General features: G+C 42.5%; 1 protein-coding gene across 3 annotated transcripts in view; it reads right to left on the bottom strand.

Annotated features, from left to right (window-relative positions):
- Positions 1 to 5080: 5080 nt before the first annotated feature.
- LOC127437681 (kit ligand-like) overlaps positions 5081 to 13953 on the bottom strand; it is a 68697-nt gene continuing 59824 nt past the window's right edge. For 2 of the 3 annotated variants that reach the window (XM_051692746.1, XM_051692748.1), the window contains 7 exons: positions 13308 to 13364; positions 13058 to 13213; positions 12250 to 12460; positions 11787 to 11822; positions 10779 to 10867; positions 10551 to 10663; positions 5081 to 5776 (listed from right to left, as the gene is read on the bottom strand). In XM_051692746.1, the coding sequence (XP_051548706.1) occupies positions 5707 to 5776; positions 10551 to 10663; positions 10779 to 10867; positions 11787 to 11822; positions 12250 to 12460; positions 13058 to 13213; positions 13308 to 13364 (732 nt within the window). In that variant the 3' untranslated portion in view covers positions 5081 to 5706. Of the gene's footprint in view, positions 5962 to 10550; positions 10664 to 10778; positions 10868 to 11786; positions 11823 to 12249; positions 12461 to 13057; positions 13214 to 13307; positions 13365 to 13953 lie in introns of all 3 variants that reach the window. The other variant, XM_051692747.1, reaches the window with a different exon arrangement.

Here is a 13953-nt window from a genome sequence, read left to right as displayed (position 1 = left end):
TAGAGTAAGTCTGTTTTGCGGAATGTTTTCCATTTTTATCTTTTATGCATTTTGCAATCGGGGTGCAAGTTTCAAGAAATGGCCGAGTTTAATGTAGTGCAACTGAAACAGAGTTCCTGTGGGTCTGCATATATTGCGCAGCGGGAGAGCTGCCCACACATGGAAAGGAGAAACGAGTGTGCCAATATATCCTTTACTTGCGCAAATAAACAAGATCAAAAGAGACATTTTGCCGTTATTACTTGTTTAACCCTTAGCTAGTGAAAAGTCATTAAACTTTTAGTCATTAAACGACAATACTTGCCTTATATAAGGGTCTAAGCTTAGCAGTTTCTGTCTTTCGCTTGTGAATAGAGGGCTATAAACTTCTGGAGTGAGCCTATGCAACCAAGTTTACAACGACATATTATCCTGCAAAGGTATTGAAAGTCCATGCAGGTATTTGCGCTCAGCAGGTTTATATGATTTGCCATACAGATAAATACATTTTACTCTAGTGTTTAGAGGATGTTACCACAACAAGCGAGAGAGATTATGGTAAAACGGCTTTACCACCTCATTGACAGTGTTAGCTCGAAGCTCGGCCTGATGTTTATGATTCACCCCAACAATATGTGATAACGGTCATTTTTGTCACAATACATTCACACTCTGCAGGGTCTTTACTGTCAATATCACCTGTTAACTGTATTTAAACACATACAATGATGTACGGGTAGAATTTGTTTTCTACACCCTCACCCTTTCAAACCGGTTTGACTTTCTTTCGTCAAAGGATCACAAACTGTCCACTGATAATATTCCTCTTCGCTGTAGCTCTCAAATATCATTTACACTGGCATATGTCATGCCAGATTTCAAGATACTGACTTCAAACTTATTTGGTTTTCGTGTTTCTTGTGTCAATCGCAATTAGGTGTGCTTGACTGAATTGAACGCATGGATGAATGTGATATTAGAGCTGTATCGAAGCAAAATATTTTCAGAGAATAATTACTTAATTTTTGGTGCGTTCCTCAGACAAAATTATCGTATGGCTTCAGAAGACTTGAAGTATAGTGCACAAGTCATATGGACTACAGTAGTTTTGTGGTACTTTATTGTCCTTTTTGGAGCATCACCGTCTAATTTCAGGGTTGCATTAACTAAAAATATCTCCTTTTGTGTTCCCAAGAAGAAAGTCATATGGTTTTGGAATGATATGAGGGTGAGTAAATGATGACAGAATTTTCAAATTTAGATCAACTGTCATTTTAAGTACATTCATATGGCTTTCAGATTAAGTGCAGGATTAGAAAATGCTCGGTGGATTAAAAAAAAAAAAAAATTAAATTTTTTTAAAGTGTGTTTCTGTTTACACGGAAATTGAATTTTCCACATTGTCCCATGTGGCTTGCTCTTACAGAACTAGACAAGAAAGTCAAACCATTTAGATTGGTCTGCAAACATAAAATGTTGTTGAAGGTAAAAAAGTCAAATAAATTATACCATTGAAAGTAAAACATAACATTGTGTACTTGGATTTGGTTGATACTACAATCTGGGATACCAAATTACTGGTTAGTGCTGTGCGAGAAATATTCTATTGCCAGATTTTGCATTATGGATCTTCCTTGAGATAAATGACATGGATTTTTAACTCAGAATTTGTAAAATGCCAATGACACATTTATTACACTGCAAATGTAATGTTCCATTTAATGAGAAAAGATTGTTGAAGTTTTATGAGAATTTGTCATTTAAATGAAATCTGAATCCAGAACCAGATTTCTCAGTATGGTATGACGTTTCACAAAAGAATAATTTCCTAGTAAACTGCAGGGAAATCTGTGTTGACACATCAAAGAGCTCCCAACAACTTCACACACTGTTGAACCCATCATTCACAGAGGTTGAAACTGGAAACAAGCAAGAAAAAGTAAATTAAAAAAGCTAAAACAAAACCAGACAGTTTTCATTCATCAGAATGGTTTTTATTAATCTTAAAGCTGAAGTGTGTAATTCCTGTGGCACTAGTCACCAAACGGAAAAATAATAATTGTTTCCAAACAGGTTTCCCGGACACTCCCTCCATCTGCCATTGGTTAATCAAACAGATATTCCCACCCAAACTCACTCCATTGGTTGAGCTGTTGCAGTGCCAGGCTGGACACTCCAACAAACAAAGCAATGTTCTGAAAACATCGTTTCTGCATAATAAGCTGGGATAGTGGAAAACATTATACACTTCAGCTTTAATATGAAGTAAACCCACCCAAATGGATAAATATGGTGGATAAATGTACTTTATTCACATCTCATACATATATTTGCATATATTCATATAAAATACAGAATACAGTAGACTGTTACCCAGACAATGACTGGGCCACAGTTCCTTGTTTACTTTTGGCACCCTGACTGGCTTCCTGACAAGCTGTGTTTTGCAGCCTTACAAATATGATGCAGTATCCGATTACGGCAGTTGGGACATGCCAAATTTTAAATATATCCTGGTTTAGTTCCCTTGTTTGTCCCTCTGATCTCAGTATCACAAACCAAGAAATGACTGTCTGGAAAACAGTGCTTTCAGTCACTGTGCCAACACTCCCAGTAGTTTCAGGGCAGTGGTAGGAATTTCACAGGCTGGTTTATATTGTCTGTGGAGGATGCCACATGAACACTTTTTTCTTCTTCATAGCTTTAGCATGTTTTCACACACAACAGTCATTCAACATGAATGTTACAAACTTTTAAAGTTTACCCCAGTGGTTTTCAAACTGGTGGGTCACAACCGTGTTCTGCAGGGGAAAAACAATGCTAAATGCAAACAATATGCTGCTACTAACCATATTATCACGCATAGTTAGCAAATAAATAAGCTTAATAACTTTTAAAAGGGAAGAGAAAATGCTTCCCACATTGTTAGTTGTTGACATCAAATGCTGTGCATCCAATTAAAGTCAATGGTATTTTGGTGCAAATTCATCTGTCACTTGGTAGAAGCAAACATGAACAGATTTTGTCACATGTCCTCATTGAAAACCATGAATAAACCTACACAAGGTAAAAGAAAAGATGACTCAGACTACATTAAATACCGCTTAATTTGCAACAAGGATGAACATGGCTTGCACCGACCACAACTGGGTAATAATTTTGCATATTGTTGGACCAATGCAGCTAGTTTATAATATTCATTTATAAATTTTGTTGTTTGAGAAACAATTTTGGTACTACGTTGGCTCACCAATTGATGTCCAATATGATGTTCTGAAGCAAAACCAGCTGAGAACCAATGGTTTACACTTTTTTTGTGGTGCAGCATGCAGTACAGTATCTTTTCACTTTTATTACTTGTCAATATGCAGAACGTTATCTGGGCATTGACAAAGGCTTTTGTTGTGAAGAGCCAAAAGATGCTTTGCCCACGCATACCTCTACATAGTCTGAGTGCAACTTCTCAACCAAAGTAACCAAAGATGTTTTCCAGCATCACGAAAGCAAGCCAACATGAAAATGAATTACAGTATACGATAAACAGCACAACATCTGAGCTCACCAAATTGCACACTGTAATATTGCCAACACTGTCCTGAACTACATCAAGAGGGTTGAAAATATTTTACAGGAAATCTATGATTGAAATGCAAATACTTTGTATAAAGACATGCTTCACTGAGAGCTTTAAATTTACTCTGATTGTTGGATTAAAGCAGGGTATAAAATTAAATATGATCTCCTCTGAGTTTCATCTCAAAATCATTACAAATCAATCAATACAAATTGTAGCTATCATCAATCAGTATGTACGGATTTAGCACAAGCAATGTAAGATGTCAGATGTGGACCTGCATAAATTGATTCCTACTCAGCAGGAGACCAAAGCTGGAACTGGATCATATTACGCCAAAGGGCGGTCTTGCTTTCCTTTGAAAATCATCTGAAATGTCCTAGAGAAATTTTTGAATATAACTAGTGCAATATCATTACGATATTATCTTTCCATAATAAATATATTGCTGGTTATCCAAGATAATCTTTACAGGGAGAGCCATGCTATGAAAGGCAAAAAAATACAAAAGTAGGATCATACAGTGACTCCAGCCAGGTCTCCTAAGCAACCAAATTGGCCCGGTAGCTAGGGAGGGTAGAGTCACATGGGGTAACCTCCTCGTGGTCGCTATAATGTGGTTCGTTCTTGGTGGGGCACGTGGTGAGTTGAGCGCGGATGCCGCGGTGGATGGCGTGAAGCCTCCACATGTGCTATGTCTCCATGGCAACGCGCTCAACAAGCCACGTGATAAGATATGTGGGTTGATGGTCTCAGACGCGGAGGCAACTGGGATTCATCCTCCGCCACCCGGATTGAGGCGAATCACTACGCGACCACGAGGGCTTAAAAGCGCATTGGGAATTGGGCATTCCAAATTGGGTGAAAAAAAAAAAAGGTAGGATCATACATACGGTATATGTTTTATAATTCAGTTTGAACTATTTGCTAACTTTCTGTCCAAAGTTAGCAAGATTTCAGCTATTTCAGTTGTCCACTATAAGAAGTCATTTTTCATGGTGTGAAACTACACTTTTTTTTTGTGTACCGCTTTTAGAAATGCTGTCAATACTATTTTAGTTCTTATTTGACCCATAAATTCATTATTTAGTTAGCTATAAAACCATCCATGTTTGTGCATAGTTAGGTTGATATGTATGAATGATCATTGATTTTGCACGTGCAAGTCAAATTATATTATGCCATAAAAGACTTTTCTTTTAAATTAAAATCTGACATTAGCTGAATAATCCATAAAATTAGCAGCCACCAGAGGTTTATACTAAATCACTTTTAAAACACTGAAACAGACTTGATATAAAAAAAAGCCATCAAGGGAAGATTGTTTTTATCTTGGGTGTGTTGAAAGACTACTTTGAGCAGTTGAGAAAAACCTAGTTGATTTAATATTTAATATATAGCATAAATACAAATTCACACGATGGCTTCTATCAAATGAGGAGCTATAATTGTGTACTTACAAGGTTGCAGCTAGTATGAGTGTAGGGTTTATTGTTAAATACACAAGCAATTAAGGATTACGGGATATGTTTTAGGATTGAGGTAATTATTTATTATCTCAATCATTATATGATGCCATGCAGGTGTCATTTCATATTCAGAAAATAAATAAATTAAGTCCACACCACCAGTTTATATTGACAATAAAAACAATTCACAAATCAGATGATACAATCTGAGAATGGATTTACTTATTCAAGCACTGAAAAAATGGAAAGGTGTCTATCTGGACACCCAGACCAAAGAAAAGAGAGAAGACAAAGGAACAAAGAATGGCAGAAGGAGATGGACCAGTGCTGATGGAGGTAGTAAGTTCTGCTGTAACTCCTTTTAGATATAGCCATATTTTCTCATGCAACATATGGCTGCTCTCCTTCTGAACTGCGGCTCTCAAAAATGCGAACTCAATCTCCAGATGAATCCAATGCCATTTTGTTTGTGTTCTGTTTTTCATCAAATTCCTCCTGCACAGTCTCCTTGTGATCTCCAAGAGGAGAAGGAAGTGTTAAAGAGCGTGAAGAGCAATTCTCAGAAGTTCTCAGAAAAAGGAGCATCCGTATCTAGCCCCAAAGGGCTTGCCAGTGTTGTTAAGAGAGGACATTGGTCCTCAAAGAGCAGTTATTTTGTTTCAGGCCAGTATGTGTCCTTCACAGCTAGCAGTTCGGTAAAAGACGTGAGAATCTTTCAGAGGTGATGCTTCCTTGTTTCTGTCCATTGTGCCATCTGAAGGAGCGAATGAAATGGTGTGTTAATGAGAAACAAGATTAGTGTTGCAACTTCCATAAAAATGTAATAGAAGTTGTGTAAAAACAGATTAAGTTAATACTTTATAACTCAAAGACACTATTACTTGTGCTGATTAAACTGGGAGCTGGATTTACACTGCCCTGACAATATTTAATCTGTTTCTGCAAAGAAAACAGGAAGTGGCTGTTAATTGGTGCATTGAATCGACTTGATCAGCACAGATTTGAATACAAAAATAGATCAGTTATAAATCATCAAGTTGTACATTGAGACCTCATGAAATCAAAATTTAAGTTTTGTGACTGTCTATTAGCCCTGCCCCAGTTTCCCGTTTCAAAAGGAAATTTGCAAAATACTTCAGAAAAGAAAACTGTGATCTTTAAACCATTTCATGGGGTCTTGAACAAAAATGTCTTGGTTACTGGTGTAACCTCTGTTCCCTGATGGAGGGAACGAGACATTGTGTCGATGTAGTGAAACTAGGGGTTCGCTCGAGAGCCCCAATCACCTTTTCTTTATTCAGAAAAGGCCAATGAAAATTGGCGAGTGGAATTTGTATGCCACTCTCTGCCTCGGACATTGATCTTCCAATGAGTTAGATAAGGCATCTCCTGGGTCCCAATAAGGGTGAGAGGAGGCACTTACCCGAGGAAGCTACAGGCGGTGGCCTTTCCTGATTTTTGTATTAAGTAATTTCCTGCTGAGCACCTGCTAGAATAATGCTGGGGAAGTGCTCTTCCCTCTCCAGGAGGGAGAGCACTACGGAGACCACATCCTACTGGAGAGAGGTTAACATGTGGAGAATACCTCACATGGACTTCCGATGGGGAAGTTCACATATGGAATGATGCCACTGGGGAGGACCCTATCTATGGAGAGGGTACACAGCAACAGTGGCCGAGGCAGAGCAGAGCACTGACAAGGCAGTGAGAGGACTCTGGGGAGGCAAAGAGGTCCACCTGCGCCTCTCCGAATCTCTCCCAAATCAGCTGGACTGCCCGGGTGGTGAGTGGCTCGCAGAGACTTCAACGTCTGCTGATTCCAAAGAAGGAGGTGGCGGGTGAGTTGCGACATGCGACGTGAGCATACCCCGCCCTGGTGGTTTATGTACGCCACAGTCGCTTTGTTGTCCATCTAGATCAACACGTGCTTGCCCTGAATCAACGGCCAAAGCCTTCGCAGGGCCAGCGATACTGCCAGCAACTCTAGGCAGTTGATGTGCCATTGCAGGCGGGGCCCTGTCCAGAGCCCCGATACTGCCTGCCCATTGCACACAGCACCCCAGCCCGAGTTCGAGGCATCTCTCGTGACCACGACGCACCACGAGACCTGCTCTATGGGAACCCCTGCCCATAGAAATGCCAGGTCTGACCAAGGACTGAAAGTTTGATGGCACCAAGGCATGATAGTCACACGCTGGGTGCCGTGGCGCCATGCCTGCCTCGGGACTTGAGTCTGTAGCCAGTGCTGGAGCATTCTTATATGCATCAACCCAAGGGGGAGTATCGCCGGCGAGGATGCCATATGCCCCAGGAGCCTCTGAAATTGTTTCACTGGGACTGCTACCTTCTGCGTGAAGGTTTTCAGGCAGTCCAGCACCGACTGCGCATGCTTGTTCGTAAGGCGTGCCATCAGGGTGACCGAGTCCAACTCCATACCGAGAAAAGTGATGCTCTGCGCCGGGGAGAGCTTGATCTCTTCCCAGTTGACCTGAAGCCCCAGTCGGTTGAGGTGCCGAAGCACAAGGTCCCTGTGCGCACACAATAGATCTCATGAGTGAGCTAGGATCAGCCAGTCGTCGAGATAATTGAGAATGCAAATGCCCTTCTCCCTCAACGGGGCCAGGGCAGCCTCTGCGACTTTGGTAAAGACGTGAGGAGACAGGGGCAGACTGAAAGTGAGGACCTTGTACTGGTATGCTCGTCCCTCAAAGGCAAACCGAAGAAAGGGTCTGTGTTGAGGAAGGATCGATACATGAAATTACGCGTCCTTCAGGTCGATGGCCGTGAACCAATTCTGATGTCGTACAGACGTCAGAATGCGCTTCTTCGTCATCATCTTAAACGGAAGCCTGTGTAAGGCTCTGTTCAAGGCACGCAGATCCGGAATTGGGTGCAACCCCCCTCTCTTGGGCAAGATAAAATAAGGGCTGTAAAAGCCCTTGTGCAACTCAGCTAAGGGGACGGTTTCTATTGCTCCCTTTGCCAGAAGGGTGGTGACCTCTGCCCAAAGAACCAAGGCATCCTCGCCTTGCACAGCGTAGCTGAGCCAGATCGTCCTGATGAGCCATCGCGATGGGCTGGAAAGTGCTAACTAGGCTTCCAGCCTTTGCGCTAACGGCCCCAGGGGGACGATTGTATTTATCATGCCCGGGGTGGGTGGTTCACGGCAGGGCAGAGCAGATGCCCCACCGGGAGGATCGTCCAGGGGAGGCGTGCTGCTCCGGGAGCCCACAATGGTGACCGGTGGCTGGGGTGGGCGAGTGGCCCCAAGAACCACCGTACTTAAATGTTTGCCGGCTTTCTTTCGACGGAGGACAAGGGAACGTGAGATACTCAAGTCCCGCTCGCTGACCGGAAAGACTTTCTGCGCCTGGCCATCGTGGATGCGAGGGCCGGAGGGTCTGACCATTGGAGAATGACTCATGGAATGAGGAAACTGCTCTTTTATTGACAATTTGGGTGCCGGAGCCCCGAAGGCAACCAGCAATGTTGGGATACCCACCTTGTGCTGACCCAGGGGTGGGAGTGGGGCCCGTGCGCACACTTGGGTCAGAGTCGTCAATGAGAGCTGCCTCATCCCTGGGTCACCCGTCTCAGGACCGCCTGGGTTCTTGGCGGCGGCTGACAGGCAGGTGGTGCCGCCTTCCTGTGGGAGGATCTTCTTCTCAAAGACTGGCATACAGGCTCCGATGGTGGGGGAGCCGGGGCCGGCACCGCAGGAGGACAGCCCTGGCGAGGGGCAGATGGGGCGCAGGACTTCGGAGGCCTATAAGCGGCTGAGCCGCGCTGCGGCAGGATTTGTTTGATGGCCTCCGTCTGCTTCTTCACTGTCGAGAACTGGTGGGTGAAATCCTCGACAATGTCGCCAAAGAGCCCCCCTTGGGAGATGGCCACATTGAGAAAGCGGACTTTCTCGGCGTCACGCATCTCCGCAAGGTTGAGCCACAGGTGCCGCTCTTGTACAACCAAGGTGGACATCGTCCGGCCCAGGGCGCACACCGTGACTTTTGTCGCCCGTAGAGCGAAGTCGGTCATGGTACACAGTTCATGCATAAGCCCTGGGTCGGTCCTACCCTCGTGCAGATCTTTGAGCGCCTTGGCCTGGTGGACCAGCAGGTTGGCCATGGCGTGCAGGGTGGAAGCGGCCTGACCCACGGCGTTGTAAGCCTTCGCCATGAGTGATGAAGAAAACTTACACGCCTTGGAAGGGAGCCTTAGTCAGTTCCTCCAGGTGGCTGGGTCCTGCAGGCATAAATGCACCGCGACGGCGCGCTCTACCTGGAGAAGCTCGACATATCCCTTAGCCGCTCCGACGTCGAGGGTAGTTAGGGTGGACTAGCTGGCGAAGCATGTACGGGCAGAGAAAGGTGCCTTCCATGACTTTGCGAGCTCTTCGTGCACTTCCGGGAAGAAGGGCACTGGGGCGGGGCACGGCCATGAGTCATGCTCTGAGCCCAGAAACCAATCATCTAGCCGCAAACGCTCAGGGCAGGGCAGAGGGTTCCAATCCAGCCTGATGTTTGCGGCCACCCGGGCAAGCACGGCTGCCAACTCAGCGTCCGCCTCATCCTGAGCTCTACCGCCCGAGAGCGGGAGCTCAGAAGATTCGTCCGCTTCCGAAAGCAGAAGCCCACCCTCTGATGCTGCAACTGATAACTCATCCTCGTCATGAACCATGAACGAGATATTAAATCCATCCTGAGGCAGACCGCCTACCTTGCTTGTGAACTCTATTGGGCAGAACGAGAGTGCTGGGGGCTGGGAGGTCCGTGGGGATTGAGCCAGCGGAAACGCTCCCATATCCACATCCAGATTGCCCGTGGTGCTCGCCGACGCAGCCGCCTGAGTTTCAATGCAGGACGGACCGGGTCGGGAAGCAGCCACGGTGGTTCTCTACTTCACAAAGAAGGAAGAGAGCTGCGACTGCAACATTCTCATGGGCATGTTCTCACAGTGAGAACATGACCCCTCCTCGAAAGCTGCCTCTGCATGCTGGTGACCCAAGCACTCGAGACAGATCTCATGGCCATCCGGTGGGGAGAGATAACGGCCGCACCCAGTAGCACAAAGGTGAAAGGACATCTTTAAAAAGACGACAATCGTTTGTGCGAGCTCTTTTAGAGAAAATATACTCTTTTGGAATATTCTCTTTTAACACCGCTGAAGCGCCCAGGAGAAGCACAACACTCCGTGCGAGGGCGACCGCTGATATGTGCCGTAAATTCCAGCTGCAAGGAATAAGGTGATGGGACGAACACACACACATATGCGCTCGGCTCCGAAGAACAAGTCTGAATAAGTGGTGCACGCCATCTCCTTTTATACCCGTATGTCCGGGGCGGAGAGTGGCATGCAAATTCTACTCACCAATTTTCATTGGCCTTTTCTGAATAAAGTAAAGGTGATTGGGGCTCTCAAGAGCAAACCCCTAGTGTCACTACATGGACACAATGTCGAGTGAGTGACAGACAGGGAACACAGCATACTAGGCAGATAGCAGATTAGATTGTGCTGAAAACCGACATTACTTTTCAGATATCTCCACATCTAATGGGGGTATATTTGCTTCCTCTCCTGGGAAAAGAGCAGGGCCTTCTTCTACGCTCCGTTCAGTTTGGGGGGCATTTCTGCTGGATTTAATCTGCATGACAACAGGGCAAACAAAAGATAAGTCAGGAGATGTATGAAAGCAAAAATGTGAACTTAAATTAATGTCATGCTCTCGAGTCAGATAGGGCCTCCAAAAATCGACGTACCTTCCAGAACAGCAGAAACACCACTGCAATTAACGGGATGGCGAGGAGTGACAATAGGCTGTACTCCACCACTTTTGGAAGGAGGACCCCTAGAGAGAAATGGACAGACACAGCCAGGTTTAATTAGTCTGACAGACACTTTTGTTGTACAGGGATGCAAAGGGATAAGACGACTTCCTTTTGAAGCCCTAGGGGGCTTAATCTTACAGAGCCTGACAGAGTACTAGGATCTGTTAAGGAGTACGCTGCAAAAAGTCCTTCTCTTAAACCGTATTTTTGTCTTGTTTTACAGTAAAATTTTATACATCCTTAAAACAGGATAAAATTACTTGAGGAGCAAAACTGTTTATGATATTAAGGCTTTTCATTCTAATTCATTCAATCTTTTCAGTGAATATATCTTGACTGAGATTATTTTTCTTATCCCATTGGCTAATTGTGTTTTCTTATTTTAAAAATAAGCCTCACTTAATTTTGTTAGATTTATGTATAAAACAACTAGCCAATGCCAATGCTTTCTAGTTGAAATATCTAATTATCTTTTAAACAAGATAAATTACTTTTTGGCAATGACAGTAAGACTTGTCTTCAGAAATCATACCTTGAATAGAGTTTATTTCTTTAACCCCATTTGCAAATTGTGTTTTTCATTTTTTTAAGCATAAATCTAAGGCATAAAACAAGACAAAAACAATTTGCCAATGGGGTAAGAAAAATAAACTTCATTCAATAAATTCTCTGAAAACAAACCTTTTTAGTAGTATGTGTTCCCTAGGAATAGAACCCATGACCTTAGTTTTGCTAGCACCATGCTGTACCAGTTAATATCATTTGCAATTTTGCTTTTCAATTAAATTTATCTTGTTTTAAGGATCTTTAAAAAAATACTGATTTAAAACCTAATGTTTGCAGTGTACTGTATACCCCAAGCCTGATCTGCATAGCTGAGTTGTATTCTTCAAATCAATATGAAAGTATAGAAGACATTTACAGTATGCAAAATCTCACCTTTTTCTGTATCATCAGGAGAACCACTGAGTCTCTCTAGAAAAAAACAAGAAACAGAGAAGCATTAAAAGTCTCAGATAAAAACCGTCCATTGTTCAACGCTTAAAGTCGGGCACAATCTGCTTTTCTTTTCTCCCCTAAAAGATCTGATCTGTCCGCATGGGAAGATCTGAAGATTGCTCTGTCATAACAGGGCTGAAAAAAACATGTTGCCTCTCTTGTTTGGTCCAGCGGCTCCATTTGAAAAGGCATAGAACACACACACACACACACACAAACACACACACACACACACACACACACTGCAACCAAAGCTCACTAGAGATATGATTTAAAAGAGGGTGTTAACATTTAAAACCTTAGTTGCAAATGAGTGGCCTTCCACAAAAAAAAACAAAAAACAACAAAAAAAGACATGCATTTTTGAAAAGTTCTTTAAGTTTGGTATTAACATATACCTTACCATTTGCAGTATGCTTCGCTGATGTTGTCGACACTGTTGTGGTTGTCGTAACTGTTGTTTTTGTGGATGTGGGGCATGCCGGAGGCTCGCAGTCCTCAGTTTCTCTCGACGAATTGGCAGTGTTGAAAAAGTCCACAACAAATTCAAAATACCTTGCTGTAAGCCACATCTCCTCTATGTAGTGACACTCAAATTCTAGCATTGAATCCTCCTAAAAGTGCAAAAAATTTATAAAAAGCTCATTTAATTGAAGCGATTTAACCGAAACACATCCTAACCCAATAGTGTATTCAAACTGTGTTTTCATTCAAAAATATTTTAAAGTTAAACATGATTTTCTGTTCAAATAGTTTTTTCCTAACACAGCTTATGCAAAGTTATGCAAACTATAAACAAGAAAAGTTCCAACTTTAAAAAAAAATTTAAGTTCCAACTATAAGCAACTTATTTGTAGGCTGATTTCACCAAAAAGTGTAAACACTGCTCTTTTTTTGGGCAACACTGGCTCAACCAATAACATGAGTTTGAGGTGGGGCTATTTGTTTGTTCAAACAATGGAAGACGGGGGTTGTTTTCGAGGAATCTGTTTGAAAATAATTTGTTTTGCAATTCCGTTTGGTGATGCAGAAATTACATTCTTCACCTTTAAGAAAAATATGTGCATTAGGATAAAAAGCTAGTAAAAAATGGAAAAATCCACTTGTGACCAACTATAGTCCCAAATCGTTGCCCCACGGCTTTGGTTTACAACATTTTTGATTTACAATTAAATGTTTATTATCAGTCACTTGGTTTTAAGGTAACTTACCAAGCCAAGTCCCATGTGGTACCGCATCTCTTGCAGTATTTGGACAAAAGTGCCTATATTATCTTTATTGGAGGATATATTCCCAAACTTCTGCATCAGGCCTTTTAAGCTCACCTCCAAGTGAAATACATTAAGCTTCACCCAGCACATACCACTCTTGAAGATAAATGAAAAGCATAAAAAATTTACTACATTATCACCCTGTTTTCTTTTATTGCTGTGAATTATTTATGAAAATACAATAACTCACCACTTCTTTTGGTATATAATGTAGTGTAATCTTGTAGTCTTTCGGGATATTCTGTTTCTAATGAGAAAGAAAAAAATCATTATAAAGCCAATTCTACGAGTCAAATCATAAAAGCAAACTACACTACATGTTGTCTTGAATACACTAATGAAGACTTAGCAATGAAAAATTAGTAGTAAGTAATCTAAAAATAAACGAGGAATGAATCTAAATATAGCTGCATGCAGTGACGACAGGCCCAAGCACCATGGGTCCATTTCCAGTCGGTGGCTTTTGGAAAACAATGCAAGGTGGACACATGCATTAGGCATTTGACATTATTCTAAACAATTTTGAAGTAATTTGAGTAATTTAAGAGGACTATTTTAAAGTCTGTTGTAAGAGCTACACTTCCTGCTACCAGGTGGTGGCGCTATGACTGTGACCCAAAATAGTCAAATCCATGTGATTAGCCCCCAAGACTAAACATACTTCTCAATTTTGATCTAAATCACACATTGCACACCGCAGATATGTGACACTTCCTGTTTCCCATTTTCTGCAATTAATTTAATGCCTCACCATGGCAACACTGTTCAATATATCAAAATCTAGCAATTTAGCATCTTAAATGTCTTGGCATAATGTTGTCTAAATGTGGTGATGG

This window comes from Myxocyprinus asiaticus, chromosome 48 (assembly GCF_019703515.2).
Source record: "Myxocyprinus asiaticus isolate MX2 ecotype Aquarium Trade chromosome 48, UBuf_Myxa_2, whole genome shotgun sequence".
Lineage (NCBI taxonomy): Eukaryota > Metazoa > Chordata > Actinopteri > Cypriniformes > Catostomidae > Myxocyprinus > Myxocyprinus asiaticus.
The sequence above is the reverse complement of the archived record's forward strand: the minus strand, read 5'-3'. Positions and strand labels throughout refer to the sequence as shown.